The sequence below is a fragment of the Megalops cyprinoides genome, chromosome 11, assembly GCF_013368585.1.
Source record: "Megalops cyprinoides isolate fMegCyp1 chromosome 11, fMegCyp1.pri, whole genome shotgun sequence".
In the NCBI taxonomy this organism is placed as follows: Eukaryota; Metazoa; Chordata; class Actinopteri; order Elopiformes; family Megalopidae; genus Megalops; species Megalops cyprinoides.
The window spans coordinates 31,719,844-31,742,926 of record NC_050593.1 but is presented as its reverse complement, the minus strand read 5'-3'; the positions used below and the strand labels follow the sequence as shown (position 1 = coordinate 31,742,926).

The window sequence follows — 23,083 nt, the reverse complement described above, 5'->3', positions numbered from 1 at the left end:
AATAACATCTATACAGAAATTATACAGAAATAAAAGCTGTCTAAAATAAAATGCAGCAGTCTGCCCCAGCAATTATATAATCAGGGTGCGTTTGTGGAACTATAGTATGCATTGCATGGAATTTGGCAACACCAGCAGTATATACTGTGAGACCCTGATGACTGTACGTTAAAGTTCAAATAAAGTAAGTTTTTTCCTTTATATTCACAGTAAATTTGATACCCTTATTTTAACAGTGAACTAAATTTCAATGGCCTAGGTCATGTGACAAAGGGCACTTTTGGTACACATGCCTATATACATCCTTGGGGGTGCAACTAGCTTAATAGTTTAAAAGCAGGTTGTCAAAAGCAATTTGAGATAGCGGGCTGGACTTTGTGTATGATGGTGCTGTTGTGTTTTAGATAAACTTCCACACGCCAGGTGTAAAATGATCACTCCCACATCCACTCTCACAGGATGTAAAGTGATATGACATAACTCATTCCCCTGTCTCTGACTGTGACAGACTAGCAGCCAGAGCTTTCTAGAATCTGACAGATTTTCCTTTTTTGTTGGAATTTCCCTTCATAATGAGATGAAAGAAAAAAAATCACATCTCTATCCTGCTCTTTCATGCAGTTTTATGACTGCAGTAAAATATGCAAATAATTTTTCCTCCACTATAATTGACCTTTAGCAACCAGAGCTATACTTTGTGGACCACATGATATCTCAGCGTGAGAGAACTTTGGTACTCTTCATTGCTTTGAAGCCACTCATCCTTCCTAGTCGTCTGAAAGTTGCAAACTTGTAAAATAGACAGGGGCAAAGCAAAGCCGACTGAATAACTCATACATAACCTCAAAGTTCTGTTGACTAGGGGGCACCTCAGCGGCAGTGGAAGAACTTGTCCGTCATACTTCCAGCTGAGTTCATTAAATGCATAAAAGCAAGGTGGGTCAGATTTGAATACTCAACCTACCGAAGACCCGGGAAGGAGCCCGACACTATAGACTGCAGGAAAGTTAATTTCTCCGTTTTAAGTTCATTTTCCCCACTAACTTTTGGGCTGATAAAGTTGTGGAAGTTCCTTTTAAATAGCATAATACATCCACTTGCAGAAATTCCCACCAATTTAATGTGCAAGCATGGCCCATTGAGGTTTGCAAGGGTGTTAAAATATAGCCCAATAAGGGAAGTGTCCAGTGTAACATCGCTGCAAATGGTGACAGCGGTTTGTGGGGTGATGTATAAAATGACATAAAGATAACTGAAGGATGAAGGCTTAGAATGAAACTGAAATGTTGTGTTATTTAATTTACTTCGTTCTAAATATCTAAATTACTAAATAAAGGAAAAGTGTAATTGTAGAGTATGATGTATACTGTACAACACTCTCCTGTCTGGAAGACTTAATTGTTATGTAAGCTGTGACTGTGATCCATTAATATCATGCTGTAACAATACTACTACTACTACTACTACTACTACTAATAATAATAATAATAATAATTAATAATAATAATAATAATAAATAATAATAATAACTGTCATAGATACAGACACACAAAGGCAAGACCACTGCTCAGGCAAAAATGTATTTATTATTTTTTTTTTTTAATTTCGGTACCCAAGTCTCTCAATGCTCCGGTTTGTAGTCTTGTCCATCTGTCGTGACAATGACGCACACAATTAAAACTAAGTACTATGATTTCACGTGTTCAGATCCAGATGTTAAAACACCATAACGGATGCGTAGGACATCACCAAAGTCTTAAAGACGAAGTTCTCTAAAATCATTCACTGAATAAAACACCTAAACCGTGTTATGTTAATTAGATAACCTGTTCGATTAACGCAGTCTAATTGCTAAATGTTGACACAATTTGCAGCTATTAACTGCAAATAGAATGATTAGAGGGTTTGTTTGACTCATTGACTAATAACGTGCTTTGTGAGAAGTGATGGCTATGACTATAATCTTATTGTCATCGTTAAGCACATTTTACCATTAAATGAGTAGCATCAAGCATTAATACACGGATATATACAAACAAACTGAATTTGATCCACATGGTGGCGCTAATGGCCGCAGACCTTCATTTCCAATTTACAGCAGCGCTATACTGTACAGAGGCCGTCCATTTCAGATCTCACTCCGGTTGTTTTAAGAGGCGGCACAATTTCTTGGTGCCTACGTCAGACAGTTTAGCGATAGGTAACGCAGAAGAGGTCAAGGAGTCTGGATCCACAAAGTTCATAAAACACACATAGTTACAGTTAAGTAATATCAAGGGTTAGTACAAACACGGCATAAGTATAACCTGTGACCTCGTACTAAGTGCCTGCAGTCTATTTGGGAAAAGGAGTAAAACATTTGTACGGCCCATATAAGAAACCCTTGGTCCATATTCAGCGGAACTGCATTGCGCATTGTCCTTAACTTGTAATAAGTTCAAGCAAGCATGTTTCTTCGGCCTCTTGTACCGCAAAACTTGCGATTTGCAAGTAGCGGGGAATGTAACAGTCGAATTGGTTATTCAGAATTAAGGACAAAGCATTGCCTTTGTGTTCTATTCAACATTTCCATTCTTTTCAAACGGGCTTATAGATATAGGTTTATCTATGAGCCTCCGTAGCTTGTGTAAAAGCGGTAGGCTACAGTAATTTGTTTTAATGTGCCGTAGATCTATTTTCTCAGCGCCAGCGCAGTTAGGATATCCAACTATCTTTTATGTTTTTATCATGTAATTGGTTTTGAACAGCTTTCCGTCTGGAGAAATTGCTTATGTCAGCCCATACTTCTTAAAATAAGGGATAAAACGCAGGCTATTTTTTTATTACAATGTAGCACACTTTGCAATTTTCTTATCAGAAAAACAACCCAAATGTAATGTAAAGGATCCGGGCCACAGTCTCCAGGGCAGAAAAGCAAGGCTATGAACGGGTTAAGACGAGGTTGACGTATTGCTAAACAAAACTTGAAAAGCATGGTACCCACTATCCCATAGGCGGCCAAGTCCTTGGTACAACTTAAAATGCAGATCTACTGTTCCTTCTCAAAACTCGCCTCGCTTCGTGCCAGCGGACACTGTGGGCATAGCGAGAAAATGCGCATTTCTCAACAGTAACACATAAGTCAAGAGTACGCTCGACAAGCGTGCAGGGCAGAAAAAAATGAAATGCTTTTAAATTGAGGGCTAAACATTTTCGAAGCAAAACAAATGTTTTGTTGAGACATTTATGTATGTGTCTGCAGCCGCTTTATATTGCGGAGGAAACGTAAAATCGCAAGTAAAGAGCAGATGAAAAGGACTAAGAGGATCTGAGACTGGACTTGAACTCGCGAGCCATCAACGCGATTATTACTGTTTTTTTTTTTTTTCCTTTGTCTTAATCAAGGTATTGCAAAGACATTCAGTCACTGACACTTTTGTTTGGACCACGTCCTCTTGTAAAAAAGTAAGGTTAATAGCCCAACTGTCAAGGAGGGTCTCTGCGTCTCTGCACAGATATTTCATCATCAAAGTCGGAAGCTGTCCCGAGCCTTTGGGACCGTCTTCCAAATGCGTGCATTTTACACGAGACGCCTGGCTTAAGAAGATTCTCTCAGCAACTTTGGAAGGCGGGCTACGGTCGCACGGATGAACGGGTGAGATAAAATTCCAATCTGACACAAAAGGATCCTATACAGTACACAGCATGCGAAGAAGTAGACACCTATTCATTTAAAATAATTGCCTTTAATCGACATGAGTTAATCTCAAATTTCGTAATGTGCGAGCAGAACATCTCTCCTGATGAAACTACTTTATAGCTACTGGAGTGTTTGTGTAAATGCTAGGTGAGTCGCTGTACTGCATTACCCAGTTATGTGCCTTGCAAGCCTCTCTCACGTGCTTTTGGGGTGCAGTTTTTGAAATTCGTGTTTTGTTGTCTTCTCTTCCCCCGTAGTTAATTACAGCAATGGTGCACCTCCCAGTGCGAATCTACAAACCCGCAAAAGTGGATGTATCTATAAGCCATATTCAGGAAAAAACAGCGATTTAAGGGAAGACGTCAAAGATGAAAAACCTGTTCACGACCCTGCTCCTTCTGTGCCTTCACCCGGTGAGTTGTTTTCGTTTTTCACTTAAAGAGAGAATTGCGGTCACTGTCAACAAACATCTGAGCTTTATTATCCACTGGAATAAATCAATCAGTGGGAATTAAAACCAGTGTAAGTGCAGCCTACTGCCCTGTGTCCAGCGTCCATAGGTTCAGCAGCCGTTAGTAGGTATATGATTTAGTGATTGAGCGACATAATACGAGTTTTGCTACGGTTATCATGATAACAGCGTTATGGCAAACCTAATTATTTTTTAAATCATTATGAAGAAATGCAAAAGCGGTGTTGTATGCCAAGTATATCAAGTTTCTGCTGCAATCTTTGGGAAACTTCATTTCGCACCGCTGCGCTTCTGATAAAGGTGCAGTTTTTATACGTCTTTATCGCTGTTGGGAAGGGGTTTTCTAGAGACTTGAAGCTGTTGTTAAAGAAAAATAAATGTAAACCAAGCACACGGTAAGCGTAGACACAAGAATGCATCTCGGCCGTGAATTGACGGGGACCTACTCCATTCTGTTCAAATAGACGCTTGGCCAAGAGCCAACCGGGATACAGCGACATTTCCATCGTCTAATTAAGTATGAAGGATGCAATTAATTTTCTTAATCTTAATTAAATGGGGCATATCCTTACCACTTACCAGTACTATTTCCACAGAACCATTCACCATGTCTGTATGTTATACATTTAGAAGAGCCAGTGTCCTTTGCTTTTAAAAGATGCAGACCGGTCACCATTACCCACAAAATGATTGTGTTATTATGTAATGTCATGTTAATATGTCGCTTAAACACAAAATCAATGGCTTTATTTTAATACCACTCCTATGTTCTCATTCCTGTGTGGCACAATCTAGGAGTGGCTGAAGAAAATTTGTATTTTTAGAATAAATGAAATTTCAAAATTTCCAAAGGTAGCTAGGTGAGCAATAACAATATGAATGAAGCTGAAAGAAAGAAAGAAAACCCTTAACTCAGCTCTGTAAAACTGGAAAAATGTGCAGGGCAAAAAATATAAGCGGTTTCCCAGGAAGGTGACTGTTGAGAAAATGACTACTATAACAAATATCCTCAAAGGAAGATAACTTTGCAGCACACTACATAAACAGTATATTACTTAAACATAACTTTGTCGGCATTTTTGGCTTTGGTAATTTCCAAATGTTTTGAAATGATGTGTTGCTGTGATAGTGCAGTGTTTACAGATTTTCATATCGCAAACTCTGCTTTGTAGTCCAATAGATTTGGTCATAATTTTCTTGGACAATTATTGAAAAATGGTCAGCTCTCAATGATGCTGTATATTGTCTAATTACCTCCATACAGCACAAGCACAACAAACAAGATACCGTGTCAACAAAAATGACATACTGAAGCAGAATTTTAGCCCCATTGCATGTACTGTTGCACTGAATTGAATTTATATTCAATAATATGTTTAAATTATGTGAATAATAACTGAGATATTGGGACATTGTTCACAACTCCATTCACATTTCTCCATTTCCAAAATGTAAACTATGTAAACTGTAAATGTAAACCATTGGATTTTAACTACCAATAAATTTCCATTGTAGGGGGTTTGTTTCATTGTTTTACATTATATGTCCCCAGTATATGGCAATTTGAGTAAAATTTTATTCAAATTAAATCAGATGTTCAGGAAATGGTGATCACATTACTGCTAAAAGGATAAGCTATGCTCTTAAGAGATGATCTATAACATGCACAATCATGTGTTTTGATCAGAGAATTTACAGCCTCATCTCCTGTATGAAAGCTGTCATGGTTTCACTACACCTCATTAAGAAAGAGCAAAGGATACGTGCAGCCGTATATTTGTGTCAACCACACCTCTTGGGCTGAATGTAACAACCTCTGGGTGCATCTTTCTCTAACGATCAGATACGTTTATGAAGTGACTGGATGAATGCACCCATTTAAACCGTTTGTTAGGACTAGAAATGCACTGTAAAGCAACGGCCTGATCCAGCGTGAATATTTTTAACGATTTGAACCGTGGCATACCCCACATGGGGCGGCGGTATACCCCAGCCTGCGAGACTGCCCCATATCCCCCTGCCCCCCTTGAGACCCTTCTCTGTGAGGACAGTCCCCCAATAGGGTGCAGTCCCTTGGCTGTTGTCAGATCCCAGCAGACTCTTTCTCCGTCTGAGATCTGTACTCACATTACCCTGTGTACACGCAAGCCCGCGATACTACAGTACTAAAGTGCTAAAAAAAAAAAGCAGCCCCAACATCTGTGTTGTACCCAAGAGATTCAAACACTGTTTTCAATCGACAATTATGCTTGTGCCAACTGCTAAACAGCCGCTTCAGTTTGGTTAAATGAACGTAATTTTGCTTATAGCATTTTGTGTTCAGTAGGAGTGAGTCTAAGGGGCTGGAGCAAGTTGATCTTATAAAAATGAACTGATTTCATAAAGTCAATCCAATGGTGCTGTTTAGTGGCATTTGATCAAATCCTTGTCACATTTTATATTTATAGGTGACGGTAGATGTGCATTTCAAACGCAGATGCTTTTTTTTTTTGGCGCAGGGCATTAAGCCGTCCTCACAGTATCATAGGTATGAATTGGGTGACAGGCGATTAAGACATCCTCTGGATTACAGAAACCGGAGTCATTTGCATTAATAAGGCCCGTGCTTTTTTTTTTTTTGCCTCCGTGCATCTGAGCTAAAACATCATGGCAGCAGCGGTGGTGACATTTCCATGCAAACGGCGCAATTGAGATCTGAGGGCCACGGCTGAGTGGAGACATGGGCTGGATGTTGTGGGGGCTGACTGTGGAGAGAGGGGCGTACACTGTAAGACTGAGGTGGGGGGGACGGGGGGGGGGAGAAGGAGACAGAGGGTGGCAGCCCTGTCGACACCATGCACCAAATTTCCTGCCTCAGCCTCTCAGTGCTGCTCGGAGTGTCTCAAGGACGCGACTGTCGATGTTGGACAACTTCAGTTGCAGCGCCATTCACGCTGAAAGAAAAGTCTGCTTGCAGCTTTGCATCGGTCGACTGGGTTTGAATACAGCTGTCTCTTTAAAATTTTTCATAAAGTGGTGTACACGTCCATAGTGTTACATTAAATACAGTACGCCCTGAAAATGCTCTTTAGATACACCGTGTTTGGAGGTGGCCTTGGAGAATCAGCAAAGCTCTCCCTTGCGCTTAATGGTACTGCGTACCATGATATCTGAACACTGGCTCTTTCCTGGAACAAGGCAAACCAATTCCAGATAAACCTGAATAATTAATCCTCAGCCAATCCTTTCAGTCATAGGACAGTTCACACAACAAACACTGAATACATTTGTTTGAGGAAAAAAAAAAAGCTTAGGTTTAAGTACATAAATCAACTTTACAGAGACAGCACATTGGCATGCAAACTTGAAAAGGGTTTAGCAAGGACGGCAGCTTCAGTCCAGGGACAATCTTTAGAATGAGTCTTCATAAATTCCTTCTCGAGGGGCCTTTTCCCCTCTCCTTCAATTACGTTTGATTTCATTATTTATTTCATTATTTGTTGTATATTTAAAGGCAAAACCCGGCACTGGAAAGTGTAATAAAATGTACAGGGGAAGGATTAGGAGCGGGGCCTTAATCTCATGCCACTGTTAATACGGCATGGGCTGATTGATTAGTTTTTCAGGAAGCTTATGTCAAAAAAACTAATCCGTCTTTGGATTGTGCCAGCCTTGTAAGGTTTTCCGCTCCGCCACTTTATCGTGGCGGAGAATTACAGAGCTGCTGGGTGGTGATAAGGCCCTCCTTGCTTTCAGTACCCTGTCCCTCTGGACAATAAAAACGCTGTTTATATTCTTGAGACCTGCTGCAGCCAGAGTCCCCACATCCTCATCCACGGCTTGCAGGATTTGCCTTGTGTGGGGGGGGGGAACTAGCACGGGTCTCGAAAAACGGGTGAGAAACGAAAAGGGGGAGGGGGGGGGGGCATGATCAAATAAAATAAAATGTGGCTTGTGTGGCTCTTAGGCTTGTAACCCGAAGATTTCCCCGGGACTGACTGAACATAGATTTGAGATAGTCAGTAAATGGGGTCACGAGTTGCTCTGGATTTTTTTGAGGGATCTTTATGGGGGTTTTTCGGTTGGTACAGTAGAAGTGTCTCTGCGCGCATATTGGGATCACGTTCTCTCAGGAGAATTGTGGCCTTCTAAACGCCTCATAAACAATATTTGTCGTGGCATTTCCAGTATGAAGCACTGAAGTACTGCATGTATGCAGTTTCAAGTTTAAAAGGTCATTCATAATTTAATATTCAGTTTTAAGGCAATTGAAACATTCATACTTATTAGTCACAAACCTATACTCAAGATATAATTTTAGATGTAAAGCTTACTGATATTCTTATAACTTATTAAAGGCAGTTTTACTGTAAATATAGTCATCTAACATTAGATAACATTAGGAGACATCACATATATTTTATACTATCAAAGCAAAGTGAACAGTGCTGATGGTAAAAAAACACTATCCCACAGTTATTGAGAGAATCATTCTAAAGGTAGATGTTTATGGTACTTAAACCTGGATAAAGGCATTAAAACATGCTTCCCATACTGCGCTTTTTATAATTACACAATCAAGCACTTTATATTAACTTTCACAAGGTTTACTGGCAAAGATTCCAGCATGTAGAGCCTCTTAAAATAACACACGGACGGACGGACACGGAGTCAGTGAGAAAAAGAGCGAGTCCTTTGTGATGTCATGTTTGCCTTAATAATAACAATAATAATAATAATATTAATAATAATAATAACATATTCGGTCTAGTATAAATATAAATAATCATTTTTGGCCTACTTGGAACCTGACTTTGTCGCATTTTTGTCTGTTTGTTGTCACAAGATGTGGATAGTGTTGACATTGCCGTGAGTGACTGAGTCCCATTATAGGATTAGAGCTGTCGCGAGTCTCAGTTTACCCCGATGACTCGCTCCTTTATATCTCTGCCTCTGGTAAGTCTTTACCTCTCACTCACTCTATTGTTGAACAATTTTGGGGGCAATTGCTGCCTATAAATTTAATTTACATAAAAGGTGATCGTTTTTTTCTGTAAACGCAGCCTTTTGGAACTGTCTGAAACCTGTGAAATACACTCTCTTCCAAACTGTCTTGCAAAACATTTTACTTGTCACAGAGCTTGCATTACAGATACACAAAGTCATCTCTAATTTTGTGCCCTGCATTTAAAATTATGAGGATTTTAACATGCCCCCGAAACCTCTCCGTCACCTCGTCAATGCACAAAAAAATAATTACAGGGAAGACCACATGCAGGGTTTGGATGCAGTTCAGATGACTTACTTTCATTAGTAATGTACCACTTTGTACAAACCACTTGTTCCGATCTTTCTTACAAGACAGGGTCTTCTCAGACTGGACTAGTCATGGCTTTAAAAAAAGCTCAAGTCCTATATGGTTTACTTTCCACATCTCTCAAAGGTGCTTTCTTCTCTAAACCCATTTTTCCCAGACATTTACATAATTCATGTTGTGTCATAATTTGGGAAGTAATATGTTTCCCCCATGCCTCCATGTTATGCTGGGGTCTTCCATCATCAACCTGTTCCGGAAAATCAAACCTCACTTTGAAGGTCATTATATCTCAGATTTATACCAAAAATTACCCTTCGCTGTCATTACTAAGCATTTAGACCCTCCAGGTGAACTTCAAAGATTAAACACAAGAAACAGTCCATGTTCTATTATATCATGTTCATTCCTATTTCATATGTGGTAAAAAAAAAGGGGGGGGGTAAAACAATATAAAATTTTTCATTGAAGTCATTGGGAAAAACATAGGCCTTCTGAAACACACAGCAGTATTGATCCCCATGTGGAACAGAGGTCATCAGGCCCCCGCTAACCTGCCACGTATGTTTGGGGCCTTCCCCTCTTATTGATTAGGTATTTGTGACACCGTCTCCAAGGTGAAGCAATGTCCTTTCGATCCCGTCCCAATAACCGCGCTGAAAATATACCCCTGCCAGAATCCAGGTGTGAATTTGTAGCTTTTTTGCAACTGTCTAGGAAGGCCTTTACTTTTGTCAGTCTGAAAACGAGTGACCCCATTATCATGTAGCTGTTGGAGAAGAGATATGATTTTGAAAAAATATTCTTTTACAGAGGGCTCCACTGGAAAATTACACAAAATATTTCAGTCATATCTGCTCCACTTCTACCTCCCTCTGTAAAAGAACACCTCTGTTTTTTTATTATTGTAATTTAATACTCAATTGTTATGTTAATTTGTCTTTGTATTTATTTTTTGGTTTATGGCTTCAGTTTTATTCTGGTTCTCTTGTTTTTTTTTTGTTGTTATTGTTAATCCCATCAGTATCACGTTTTTAAATAGTTTCTGCTCTTCTCCCTATTGCACTGAACAGAACTTTTCAGAAAGAAATCACATTTCTTGAAAAGGCAGTGTGTGCATACCATTCATTTTCAAACCTTTGCAGGGTAGTAAGGCAGCATACATCATATGTTGTGAATACAAAATAATCCGCAGCCAAAGTACATTTGAATGAAATCACATGTCAATGGTTTTACAAGCTATAGAAATTTACTAGCAGGTTGGAGTGTTGTGCTTCCTGTAATCCCCTGGAGCTGCCAGATGAATCGGACGTACCATAGAAGACTCGGCCAGCAAGCATCTGACTGAATTTGAATCCGGTTCAGAATAATTGTTGTTGGCTTTATGAGAATTTTTACATAACATTCAAGATGTGCTGTGATGCGTCATTTTTTTTTCTTTTTAGTAGGTCACACATTGTTCCTGTTAAATAACGAAGGTATTTAATTAGGGGAGGTATGGCAAGCTAACCAGGAGCTTTTTTGGCCACAGGTTAGTGGGAATGGACAGGCACTCTAAAGGTCCTCTTTCCCCAATCTGAGCACCACCAAGCGTCCTAAACTCAATGTCTGTAGCTACACCAGGAATGGAAACGCTGAAAATTGTGCTGTTTAGGGAGCTGATTTAGTGCCTTGGTTGTAAAAAACATGCTGATAAAGAGGGAAAAAGGGGGCAGCAGATCCTATAACGGACTTAATTTATATTTTTTGAGATTTGACTTTACAGCAGAGAGTGTGCAACGCTTCAATCCATCACGGTGAATATATAGTCCATAAAACCCCATCGGAACGCTGACAAATGTGATTCAAACGCTCTTTAAATCTGAGATCTCAACGGCCGTGGGAGGTCAGAAGCTTGGGGAGACGACTGCCGGACGTGTAGAGGATAAATTATGTCGGGGGATAAGGGGGGGGGGGGGGGGCGGAACGACACACACGCAGGGCCCTGTTTCCTGATTGGGTCTGGGCAGCAGCTGCTTCGGGGGGACCTGATGGCCCGTGGTTATGGATGGAGTGTAGAGGCCTGGTGCGGAACACTCATCCACCTGGAGAGTAGGGTTCTGGACCGTTCCGCTGTTAGCGTCACTTTGTCAGACAGACACAAGCGCATGGGGCCCACTGTGGATCTCACAGTTGCTCGGTGAGGGGGCCCTGTTACACCGGGGCTTCACTGACCGAAAGGGGAATGAACTGCTGACATCACAGAGAGAAGAGACCAGAATATACGCTGTCACGGCGAGACAGGGTTCTCGCGGTGATCAAGGCAATCAGTTGTCACGCGTGTAGATATTGCTATACTTCAAAAAAAGGAGTCGGGCTACCTTAAAGATATCTCACATAAATAGTCCACAGGGTCACTTGTTAACACAGAATCATGCAATCACAGATCATGCAATCAACGCTAAACGCTCTTTTCGGTACTCGGGAAGCAATAGAGGGCTAATGGGTTAACCTCAACAACATTAAACTTCCTTTTAAAGCTTTTTTTAATGTAACCTGTGTTATTTCTACTTTTATTCGACAACTTATGCAACCCATAACTACTAATGCGCTGACAGCCCTTCAAGGAAACTGACAACTAACCAGCCTGTGCTTCCACCCCCGGACTGGGGTAATATTTCAGTCAGTAATTAGCACCTTGTATTAGGAAAGGGCAATCATGATGCATGTTAGTGCATTATAAAGCAATCTGCCCCATTAATTAAATCTGTATTACTTTCATCCCGCAGACAGTGCTTGGCAGCTGGAGAGAGCGCAATATAAATCTCTCCTGATTATTCCCTCTCTCCCCTCTCCTTCTCTCCCCTCTTTTTAGTCTGTCATTCTCATTCTAACAAAGTGCTGTCAGCTATTCTCTGTCTTTGCATATTTCTTGTGAAGTACCTGTCTCCACTATTGGAGAGAGGGAGAGAGAGAGAGAAAAAAAATGGAAGCAGCGCTTTCCCTCTTTCATCCGGTTGCGATTTTCTTTTTTTTTTTTTCTTTTTCAATTTCCATAAAGAAGCGTCTAAAGCTCTCCAAGAATCAGTCACATTTGTATGCTTCTCAAAGAAGAAAACATTAGCCCGGTCGTGTTGGCCTGATCTACTGGTGCTAAGCTTGGCAAAATAAATCAGAGGAGATGTTCTTCACACGTGATGAATCACACATTCTTGAATTAAAAAAAAAAAAAAAAACAAATGAAAAAAGAGAAAAATGAAAAAAATGAAATAACATGAAGCAGCTATTGCCCATAAGAAAGCTATTGTTTGGGATAGTTCTTTCATTTTCTCAGTACAATAAATACATAATAAGGCATCTGTGTAAATGATGTAGTTAATTTACTGAAAAGAAATATATAAAGCTTAAATAATTATTATCTAATAATTAAAATTAATATTCATCAATATTTATTAATAACATTCAGTTATTAATAATTACTAAGAATGAACTAATTATAATGAAATCAATGAAATCAAAATTGAGTCAGTGTTATTGTAACTATGGACAAAAATGCACTCTGGTGGGGCAGGTAATATCTGACATGAGAGAATCAGGCGGTAAGTCCTCTCTCAGGGGTTTTGTCATCATGGTCAGATTGTAATGGTGTTGGGGGGGCGATGATATGCCTTCAGTGAGGTGAGACATGTGGGTTGCACACCTTGATTCGCTACAGACAAGCTGACTGCACCACATCTATCATCGCTTTACCGAATCCACAGAGATTCATTCACACACTTTGAAGTGTAATGTAATACCTCAGCATGTTTTAGATGCTACATAAATATATATTTTGAGTCACTAACGTCTCCATAATCTTCAATACGAGAGAGTAAGGGCCAGCTAGATACTCCAGCAATCTAGAATTTTCATAATATTCCTCTGGATGATCTGAAACAATTTCAGCACTTCATATGTTTATGTTTGAGAATCAGTGACCAGTGGAAACATAAGAAAATCCCTAAAGCATGACTAAACAAGGGCTGCAGTTTTAGAATTGGGCAGATAATATGAGCCCAAATGGTTCCCACAATAACAAAAGGAAATGCAATTCATTTTTAGACAAAATCTTTCATTTGAGTTGTTATTATTGCAGACTGTTAGCTGCCGTGTTCCTCAAAATGACAGAATGACATTTGTCATGAAAAGACCGCCACCCTGTTTTCCCTTATTCTGATAGTTTCGTCCTCAGAGAGCATTACGTATAAAGCCAGTGAAATAGTCAAAAGCTGTCTGATTTGTGCGGTGTGCTTTATGTCCGGCACTTACATCTGGAATCTGTCTGAGGGATGGAGGTTTATCCGACAGACGAAGGGAGCAGAGGCATCACAGTGTGTTTCTCCAGTGCGCGTCAGGTCTCTCACAGCGTCGCTAGCTGTGCGTCTTTCCGGGGCATGTCATAAGGACGCGTTCCCCAAATGTGATTCCTCTTGTAAAACATCTGTCAGCTGGGGAGGGGTTGTGGGGGGGGGGGCGGTTGTCATTCAGACAGTCTGCTGCTGTCTGCGCTGAACCAAGGAGGCCAATCACATCCACCGTACCTTTGTCTGTTTATTTACCCCAGTGTGAAGGGGTTCAAATGACGGGTCGCCCATGGGTGAGGGTTGGAAAAATACTGTATTATTCACATAACCACTGGCCCTCAAAAAAGCGCCAAAAAGGTGCTGCCCTCAAATGGATGGAACACAGATAATGAGAGCTTAAATAAATGGCGCGGTGATTACTCCCAGCAATCCAGTATTACAAGAAGAAACAGCTAATCATCAATCAAAGCCACCACTTCTTTGAACACAAGTCTGACATTAGAAGGCAGAGATAAATCAAATTGTGTGGGGGAGAAAAAAGGTTCGCTCAACAAATATCCTTCGAGTCGATATTCATTTCGGAGAAGCGATTTTTTTTTTTTGCCAGATCGTTGATGGGACTAAGTGTGGTTTTTCTAGTTGTTTCTCACACAACGGGAAAGAAGGACTGTATGGCAGTAGATGTGCATCCCTCAGTATATACCCTATGATCGCTGACAGCCCTTGTGCAGGTTTGCCTCTGTGATTTTCTCCGCTGAACACCTGCCATGTGCTTTGAGCTCTCCAGCTGATGTAGAGTGATGGCTTTTCAGCACAAGGTTGTTCCAGCCATCAGAGAGGTGTGTTGTACTCCTCCGGAAGGTATGCGTCGTTTGGGGGGGGGGGGCTCTCCCCAAGTGTCTCAGGCCTTGACGGGCCCTTTGTCTGATCCATTATAAATGGAATTCCTTGCCGGACCTGAGGAGTGGATACCTGGGTAGGCCTAATCTGAATGAATCAAACCTAAGAGCAGGAGACTTGCTGTATTACAGTAACCTAACCCAGTGGGAGAGTCATATGGGGCAGGACAGCAGTCTGGTTAAAGAGCAGAGATTTTAAACGAAAGGCTGCGTAAAGGTATAATTCACAAGTTGGTTACCATGATGGAGACCTCGTGCAAGGGCCTTAAAACGGCAGAGTTGCTGGAGCAAATGTTCAGCTGTTTAAGGGGATATAGGGCATAAATGAGCTTCACCCAGGATAAGTATGTCTGCTCTGTAAATGAATAATGTAATGTTCTATCAGCAGTGAGGAGAACGCGGTGGAAGTTGGGTGATCAGCACCATTTTACCGGGGGCGTTTTATTGTAAACTCTAGAGTAAAAAAAAAAGGAACTAAAGTTAATGAAGCAGCAGACAGAGAAAATTAATGAAGATAATAAATTGCATCGTTAAAAACGGGAGCCAATTAGCAATGTAAAAAGAAGAAAACCAGTCTGGCGAATCACTGTGACCGCTCTCTTATCATCACTAATACATATGTTAATTGTTGTTCGTTCTGTTTATACGTACAAATGTGTCTGAAGCTCTTCCTCTGCGAGACCTCAATTTATATCTCCTGTAAACAGGGACTACTTAACAGAAATATACATCAGCGTGTGAGATAATTACGCTTTCTATAATAAGCACCAGAAATATGAAGAGGTAGGGGAAAAATAAGCACTGGAGTTTTTCAACAGCAAGTTCAAGGCCAAATAAATAAATAAATGAAATAAAAAAATTACCACAAGCTGATATCACTGAGGAACAACTGTCCTGCAGGCGTTTTCAGACAGTGCATCTGTAAGAGTCCGTGCTGTCTGCATTGAGCTTACATGATGGTGGCTTAAAGGTAAGGGGCAGGAATGGATGAAGAGAATCTCTGTGGCATCTCACATGAGCCGGGCCCCCCGGGGGCGGAGGACCAATCATCACGCAGCATTGCCTGCGAGTCGCTTGCTGCCTGAGAATGCGCTTTAACGGCACCATCGCGGACCGTCTTCCGACCAGATGCCTCCGAGTTCTCAGCTTTCCAGAGGGTAGTCTTGGTCACTCTGGCAATTACCTTTATGTCAGACCATAAAAGATATGTCTGTCCGAGGGACAGGCGGGGCTGTAATACTTATTACAATGTAATGCTAAAGCTGGTCCATCCTGCCTTCCTTTCTCTGCCTCCCAATTGAGCACTGCATCCACCATTCTGAGGACTCTCATTACATTGCATTATACTTTTGTCATTTAGCAGACGCTCTTATCCAGAGCAACTTACATAGATTACAGTTTTACATGTTATCCATTTATGCTACTGGATATTTGCTGAGGCAGTTCTGGGTTAGATAGCATGCCCAAGGGTACAATGGCAGCACCCCAGCAGGGAATCGAACCAGCAACCTTTCAGTTACGAGACGTGCTCCTTACCACTATACCACACCGCTGCCTGCGTTGCTCTTGGAGACTGGAGTCTGAGAACTGGCACGTTGCATGTACTTTAAAATACTGATTCCTTAAGATTTCTTTCATTCTGCAGTGTGTTTAAGAGCTGGGTATGCAGTGCTGTGGTTGTGGCATTGTTAGACAGCTGGCATTTTGATGTTTGTCTTGGAGTGGAAACTCCCAGATGGGTTCATGGCTTTAAAGGCTTAATTTCACCACCAGCAAGGAGTAAATCCCAATATTGTAATTTTTTTCCAAGTATTAAAAAAAAAAACTCCAAAAAAATAAAAGACAAAATATTTACGTCCATATTCATTTTCATGTACCACAAAAAGATTATTTCCTGCATTCAGTGCTGTGGAACTCTCCAATGTAATATCCCATGGTTATTATAATACAGTCAGTATTATGTTAAGATGGCCTCGAATGCCCAGAGCATAGTGATTATATTAAGCAGTCTTAATTAAGCTGCTGTGTATTTTCCATGATCTGACATGGTCTTATTTTCATATCCTCTTTTGAAGTGTAAATAAATGACGGTTTAGTCCATTTTACTTGGCTGCATTATCTGAACCTCTGTGAACGTGCACGCCCGCTTGCACACGCGCACACACACACACACACACACACACACACACACACACACACACACACACACACACACAATGTAGTTCTGCACAGAGATCAGGAGAGAGAAAAAGAGAGAGATTGTGTCACACCAAGCTTGCAAATTCAACTCTTTTCCTTCTAATGCAGACATTAAACTCTTTGATTTCCACCCTCTGCGTGGCACTGCAATTTTCTCAGTTGCTCATCACGCTTAAACTGTTCTCTCATTTACATTTTAATCATCTTATTGGAAATTCTTTCTTTACCTGTGCTTTTGGATATGCATCTTAGTGTATTAATCAGCTTTAATTTCTCTAGTGATGGTAGAGTGCGAATATGTTAAGGGAGGGAACGAGAGACAACTAGTTTGACCGTTACTATACATCATTTGTCTGATAAAATCTCCACAGGCTATAGATGCATTGCGCTGCAGGAATTTGGTAGTATTTATAATCATGACAATAAAACCATTTTCAACACACAGTTTTAATATTTTTTACCCTAAAATTTTTGAAATAGCTGTGCTGCAACATTATTTGAGGAACCTGTTTTTACATGAGTGGTGAGAACATAGTCTTTACAGCCTGAAGACTGCAGATTGCTGGTGAGACAGTGTCCCTCCAATCATGTTTAAGTTGCAGTAATTGTCTTAATTAAACACTGAGAGCGGTGATGTATGCACCGAGCTTGCAGTCTGTAGGAGACGCATTGATTTCACATTAAGTGTGGGAAACTTTCAAAATGCCAAGCTACTGTGTCCTGTTGGTTATAATTTATTTAGGTGTGCTTGATGTGAATTCTGTGTAGTGCAGTATATCCACACAATGCCTTATTAACTCATCCTAAAGTGCTGTCATGTCATGCAAATAAGAAATAATTCAGAAATAATGCTTTAACTGTCAAACTTCACAGAAATGAATTATTGTGGAGAGATCTGCTTTGTTAGTTGTGTACACATATGCTTCAATTATGCTTACAGCGAAAAAAAAGGTAATTAGGAGGGGAAAGATGGTGATGGCTCTCTCTGAGATTTCCGGCAGTCCCCCTCAAAGCCCTCACATCTGCTGTTGGAAGTGATCCCCTCCCAGCCCGGCCTCAGGAAAGCGACCACATCTAATTACCAATAAAGTACCGGCTAAGCTTATTGCCATGAATTATTAAGACTTTATCTGAAGAGGAGCAGGAATCCATCCTGGAGCAAGACACAGCTTATGTGCGCAGAAAGGGTTATGCGGAGAGTTTCTGTCCTGACACCCTCATAGGAGTATCTCATAGCCTTATTTCATATCTCATTCTTATATCTGTTATCCTGCATCTGAGCAGCCAGAAAGTTGCAAAAAAGAGAGCGCCACTTAAAAATTCATGGCAATGTGTGCAGAAATATTAAGTGAGATATGGCCTTGTTTTTAGCTAGAGAAAAAAAGGCTTATTAACATCTTACTCATAATCTGTACCAGTATACCTAGAACAATTTTATTCTTTGAATTATGTCGGAATAGGTTTTATTAATGCATCTCTCCTTTGAAGTGTGAGCTGGACATCAATTTTCCAATTACTTGTGGAAAAGAACAAAATGCATGTGACTTCAAAATGTAAACTTCATGTATTTGACTCTCTGTAGGGAGCAGTGTGTTATCATGGTTTAGTGTACCTGATTTGAGTACCACGCTGCATGTTATACCCTTGAGTGTGGAACTTTACATGAATTACTACAGTGACATCCTGCTGTATAGAGAGGTGGAACATAAGCTCTGTAAATCAGTCTAGATATGATCAGCTGCAAAAGAAGTAAATAATAATACATCCACTGAGAGCTGTGAATCTAAGAGACTTATGCACATAAGCACCATTACTCTCTTAAGTTATTGTCTGTTGCTGTATAATATATCATGTTATTGTCTTCTTAACCCTTCTCTAGATTGCTTTAAGATGATAATTCAAAAAAAAAAAAATGCATGGTCTTTCGTAGTAAATAAAACTAGTCACACAGATGAAAGAGAAAAAACTTTATCACCCGTTCTTTCCAAACGCTTTATCACCCAGTTTCTTTTGGAGTAATATGCCCTTTTGTGTGTTTGCTTTGAAGGTCACAGAGAACAAAGTGCAGATCCCCACCACAGAGCTGCTGGACTGGGGGGAAGGCGATAATGATGAGAGCATCTCTGCCGACGTGGCCAGCCCTCGGATTGTCAACCCCCTGCGTCTGTTTGCCAGGGGGTCCGCCGGGCTCCGGCAGAACATGAGGGAGATGACATACTTAGAAAACATGGAGGACCTCTGGGACTGGTTATCTAATAAGACAGATGTGCAGCAAACGCGCCCGAGAACTAAACGCAGGCCCATAGTGAAGACGGGGAAGTTCAAAAAAATGTTCGGTTGGGGCGACTTCCACTCCAACATCAAGACGGTGAAGCTCAACCTCCTCATCACGGGCAAGATCGTGGACCACGGCAACGGCACCTTCAGCGTCTACTTCCGGCACAACTCCACCGGCAACGGCAATGTCTCCGTGAGCCTGGTGCCCCCCTCCAAGGTGGTGGAGTTCGAGAGTGCCCAGCAGTCAACCCTGGAGACCAAGGACTCCAAGGCGTTCAACTGCCGCATCGAGTACGAGATGTCGGACCGGGCCAAGAAGACAACCCTCTGCAGTTACGACCCTCCCAGGACGTGTTACCAGGAACAGACCCAGAGCCACGTCTCCTGGCTGTGCTCCAAGCCATTCAAAGTTATATGCATCTACATCGCCTTCCACAGTGTTGACTACAAACTGGTGCAGAAAGTCTGCCCCGACTACAATTACCATAGCGATACTCCCTACTTCTCCACTGGATGACCTCACAGTTGCATGTTCATGGGTCCCTGGAAGTTCTGATGACGACAAAGACCTTTGTTGATCCCTCCTGTGATCCTGCTATACCATTATCACAGTATGTCCTCTCTACTTTAGAAGTCATTTTAAAGCTTTTTTCCAGATGCTGGGTACCAGGAAATGGCTACTGATGAATTTCAGCTTCTGTGTCAGCGGACCTGCAAGACAATTTTAATGTTAACAAGCAACTTTATCTGTAGCTAATTAATGGAGGTATCCAAGTTTCCCTTAATGCGTAAGAGAATAAAGCAAGACAAGTTTTGCCTGAGGATGTGTTCTCGTGTTCACCTAGAATTGGAAGGGAAAGGTAATTATTCTTGTGTCTTCACATTCTGTGGCATATGCGAATGTCAGACCCCAGGTTCATGACAGGGGGGAAATGGAGCACAAGATTTCACTTCAAAAGGTGGCTTTCCGTTTGAACCTTGGGCTCTGTCCCCCGTGATGGAAAAGCTCCCCCTTGTGCACCAATCAGCAGCATTGACACGCGTAGTCAGGTACAAGGAAGCGACCCTGTCACTGAGAGAGGAGTAAGCCTTTCCTTCCTTTTAGAGGTGCAGTGCTTAATTACATCATAACGCTAGTTATATTCATGTTCAAAGAAAATAATAATAAAAAAAACATTTCCAAACATGCATTTGGACCTTGACACAGATAATCTTCAGGCAGACACTGTAGTATGACGAAGTTATGTTATGGAGTGCACACTAACTACATATGAAGCTGGGTTTGCTTTCTTGGATCATGTGATGTAAGCATCACTTCATATCCATTGTTATGTTCAGAATCAGAGGATGGTGTTGAATTTTATGTGAACACCCTATTAGAAAGAAAAATTTTTTTGTAGATACAATGTACTGATATAGCTTTTTCGGATGTACCAGAAGGCTTGTATGTGGGCAAGTGTCATTGCTTTAAGACGTATTTTGTTCATATTTTGTTTATATTTTTGGAATAGACACCCTACGTTCATTGGATTTCACTCACACTTTATTGACAAGATACATGTAATGTCTATATTTCCAATGTTATTATGTTAGTTTAATGTAGCCAACTTGAATTTCTCCTTAAACTAAATTGAAAAAAAGATTATTCATAATCTGCATTTTTAGAAGTTGCATTTTAGTTTGAATGGATCTCAGCTTCAACAGCACATGATTTCCAGTATAAACTTCCACATGGAAACCAAAACCCTTGACATGGCTGTTTCTAGCTGGTTGGCAAATCTATGTACAGTTCCTGGCCTGAAGGCTTCAGATTTACATACAATCACTGACGTGTGGCCTCGGAGGTCAAAACAGAGCAGGTGTGAAATTTCAATCTGTCCTGTGACAGCATCGAAATTGCTCACTTTAGTAGGGGCAGTGGGATAGATTTGATGGAGATCCACATCTTACCAACCACCAAACTCGGCCACTTCAGTTTTGTGATCCATGCAAAAATGCATGGCCGTGGTTACCCGAGTTAAAGACCTGAATTAAAGTGTTTGCTTGGTGGTAGATATGTACTACGATTTGCTTCAATGAAGGGTCAAAAATACATACATGCACATATCCTAAAAGAGACTAAAGTGTGTATTGTATCCTATCATATCCTCATTGGCAGTGCTAACCGTATGCATTATGTAAATATACCTTTTTTGTCATTTGCCTCCCCCAGCTGTGTTAAATGCCAGTCTCCAGTTGTACTACTTAAACTCTTTTTGCAGCGACAACTTGTTCACTCATGTGGAAACACAAAGTAAAGTGAATGCAGTCCTCCTAATACATCTGCACCCCAAAAGGACTGTTTTTCACACTACAAGTCCCATAGTGCTCTAGTGAAGTTCAAGTGAAGTAAGCCCTCATTGGAGGGTACACACTACTTTGCTGACATCATCCTAGTCACTTTCCCGGCACCTGACAATTTGCAGGGTTACTTGATTCCAGAAAAAAAAAGTGCTGTAAAGGGCAAGTGTAGTTAGAAGGCCTCACAGCACACGTGGATATAGTGACGTTGTACAGTTCGAGATGATGTTTACAGACCGATGATTGGGCAGACTGACATTGTACAGGACATTAAATTAACTGTTGTGGTCTCATGTGACAATGCAAAAGCATACCATTTAGATTTTGCTTACCTATCTAATGGTACCTGTGTTACTGTGGTCAAAACTGCCAAACCTATACCAGCCCCCAGCGTTAAGGAAATGTTACACTAATCAACAGAGATCATTTCATCTTTCTCATGCATTTTTCAAGTCTGTAAATGTTGTTCTTCAAGACACTAAATGACTTAGATTGCACCTTGAGTTATGTATGTTTTGCTTTTCCCTCTGTTTCTCTGTACAATGCAATGTGTGGTCTGTGTAAATATGTTTATTTCTGTGATTTAAAAGTAGCAAAGTATTATTTCCTTTGGGTTTCCAAGCATATTTTCAATTGTTGAATAGTTTTGTCTATTGCAAATTATATCTTAAACACAAAATCTATATACAGATTTTTAAAAACCATCATGAATGGAAGGTACAATCATAATTTCCATTTTGTAATTGTAATCAATTATTTGTAATTGAGTTTTAATTCCTCAGCTTGGGCTGGTTTCAAAACACATTTCATACAATCATCTATAAGTAAAAATTATAGACTAAAAAGTAAAGACTGTGAATAATATCCGCTATTTTGATGTTTACTTTCAAAGGGGTTTATTTTGATAAAACTACATTTGGTTCCTGAGCTAATATTAGTTATCATTAAATATCATTTGAACCTGATACAGAGTTCTCTTTTCTCTACTGTTACGAAACTGACCTCATCCTGGCAAGTTGGTGTAGATATTCATTACCGTTAGTTGGCTGTGTAATCCCTTGTGCTCTCTGGCTGTACAGAGCACGTGTCTCTGATAAGCACCCTCAAGAAGACAAAAGGAAACCACCTCAGTGTCTTCCCCAGTAACACTGTGATGAGAATTTTATCATAATGAGTGTGCCGTGGAGACTGTCCAGGACACTGACTGGACCACAAGGCCCCTGGAAAGTGGAGCATAAATAGTTTCATTCTCATTCTTATTGTTTCATTTTTTTTCAGATGCAAGATATGACATTCTACATGTGTCATATGTTAGAAAATACCAGTGGAGACAAGAAATATTTCATAATTATGTGAAACATGACCAATGGCACAACACATTTAGCCTACATTAGTAATTCAACACAGAGCTGTACATATGTGTACAATTTCTAACACAAACCCAATGACATGTAATTACTGGGACTTCCATTCCATATCTATTCACAATCACTGTCTGAACAGTATATTTAGCAGCTGGGAGGTGAGGTGTCCCTTACACAATGGATCACAGGCTGGGACATGACTTTTCCGCGTGCACCATTTAATAATCTGTTTTTCTGT

General features: G+C 40.6%; 1 protein-coding gene across 2 annotated transcripts; it reads left to right on the top strand.

Annotated features, from left to right (window-relative positions):
- Window positions 1-3,398: 3,398 nt before the first annotated feature.
- On the top strand, window positions 3,399-21,868 carry LOC118785814 (neurexophilin-2-like). Of its 2 annotated transcripts, none has more exons than XM_036540751.1 (3): window positions 3,399-3,634; window positions 3,937-4,092; window positions 18,912-21,868. In XM_036540751.1, exons 2-3 carry the CDS (start codon window positions 4,048-4,050, stop codon window positions 19,656-19,658), a joined length of 792 nt encoding a protein of 263 aa, XP_036396644.1. In that variant the 5' UTR covers window positions 3,399-3,634; window positions 3,937-4,047; the 3' UTR covers window positions 19,659-21,868. The 2 variants fall into 2 exon arrangements, with proteins under 2 accessions (XP_036396644.1, XP_036396645.1); XM_036540752.1 differs by lacking the exon at window positions 3,399-3,634 and adding an exon at window positions 3,780-3,826.
- The last annotated feature ends 1,215 nt before the right edge of the window (window positions 21,869-23,083 follow it).

Coding starts and splice junctions, on each gene's coding strand:
- LOC118785814 (XM_036540751.1), top strand. CDS start 4,048: ATGAAAAACCTGTTCACGACCCTGCTCCTTCTGTGCCTTCACCCG. Junction 4,093..18,911: donor TCCTTCTGTGCCTTCACCCG/GTGAGTTGTTTT, acceptor TTTGCTTTGAAG/GTCACAGAGAACAAAGTGCA.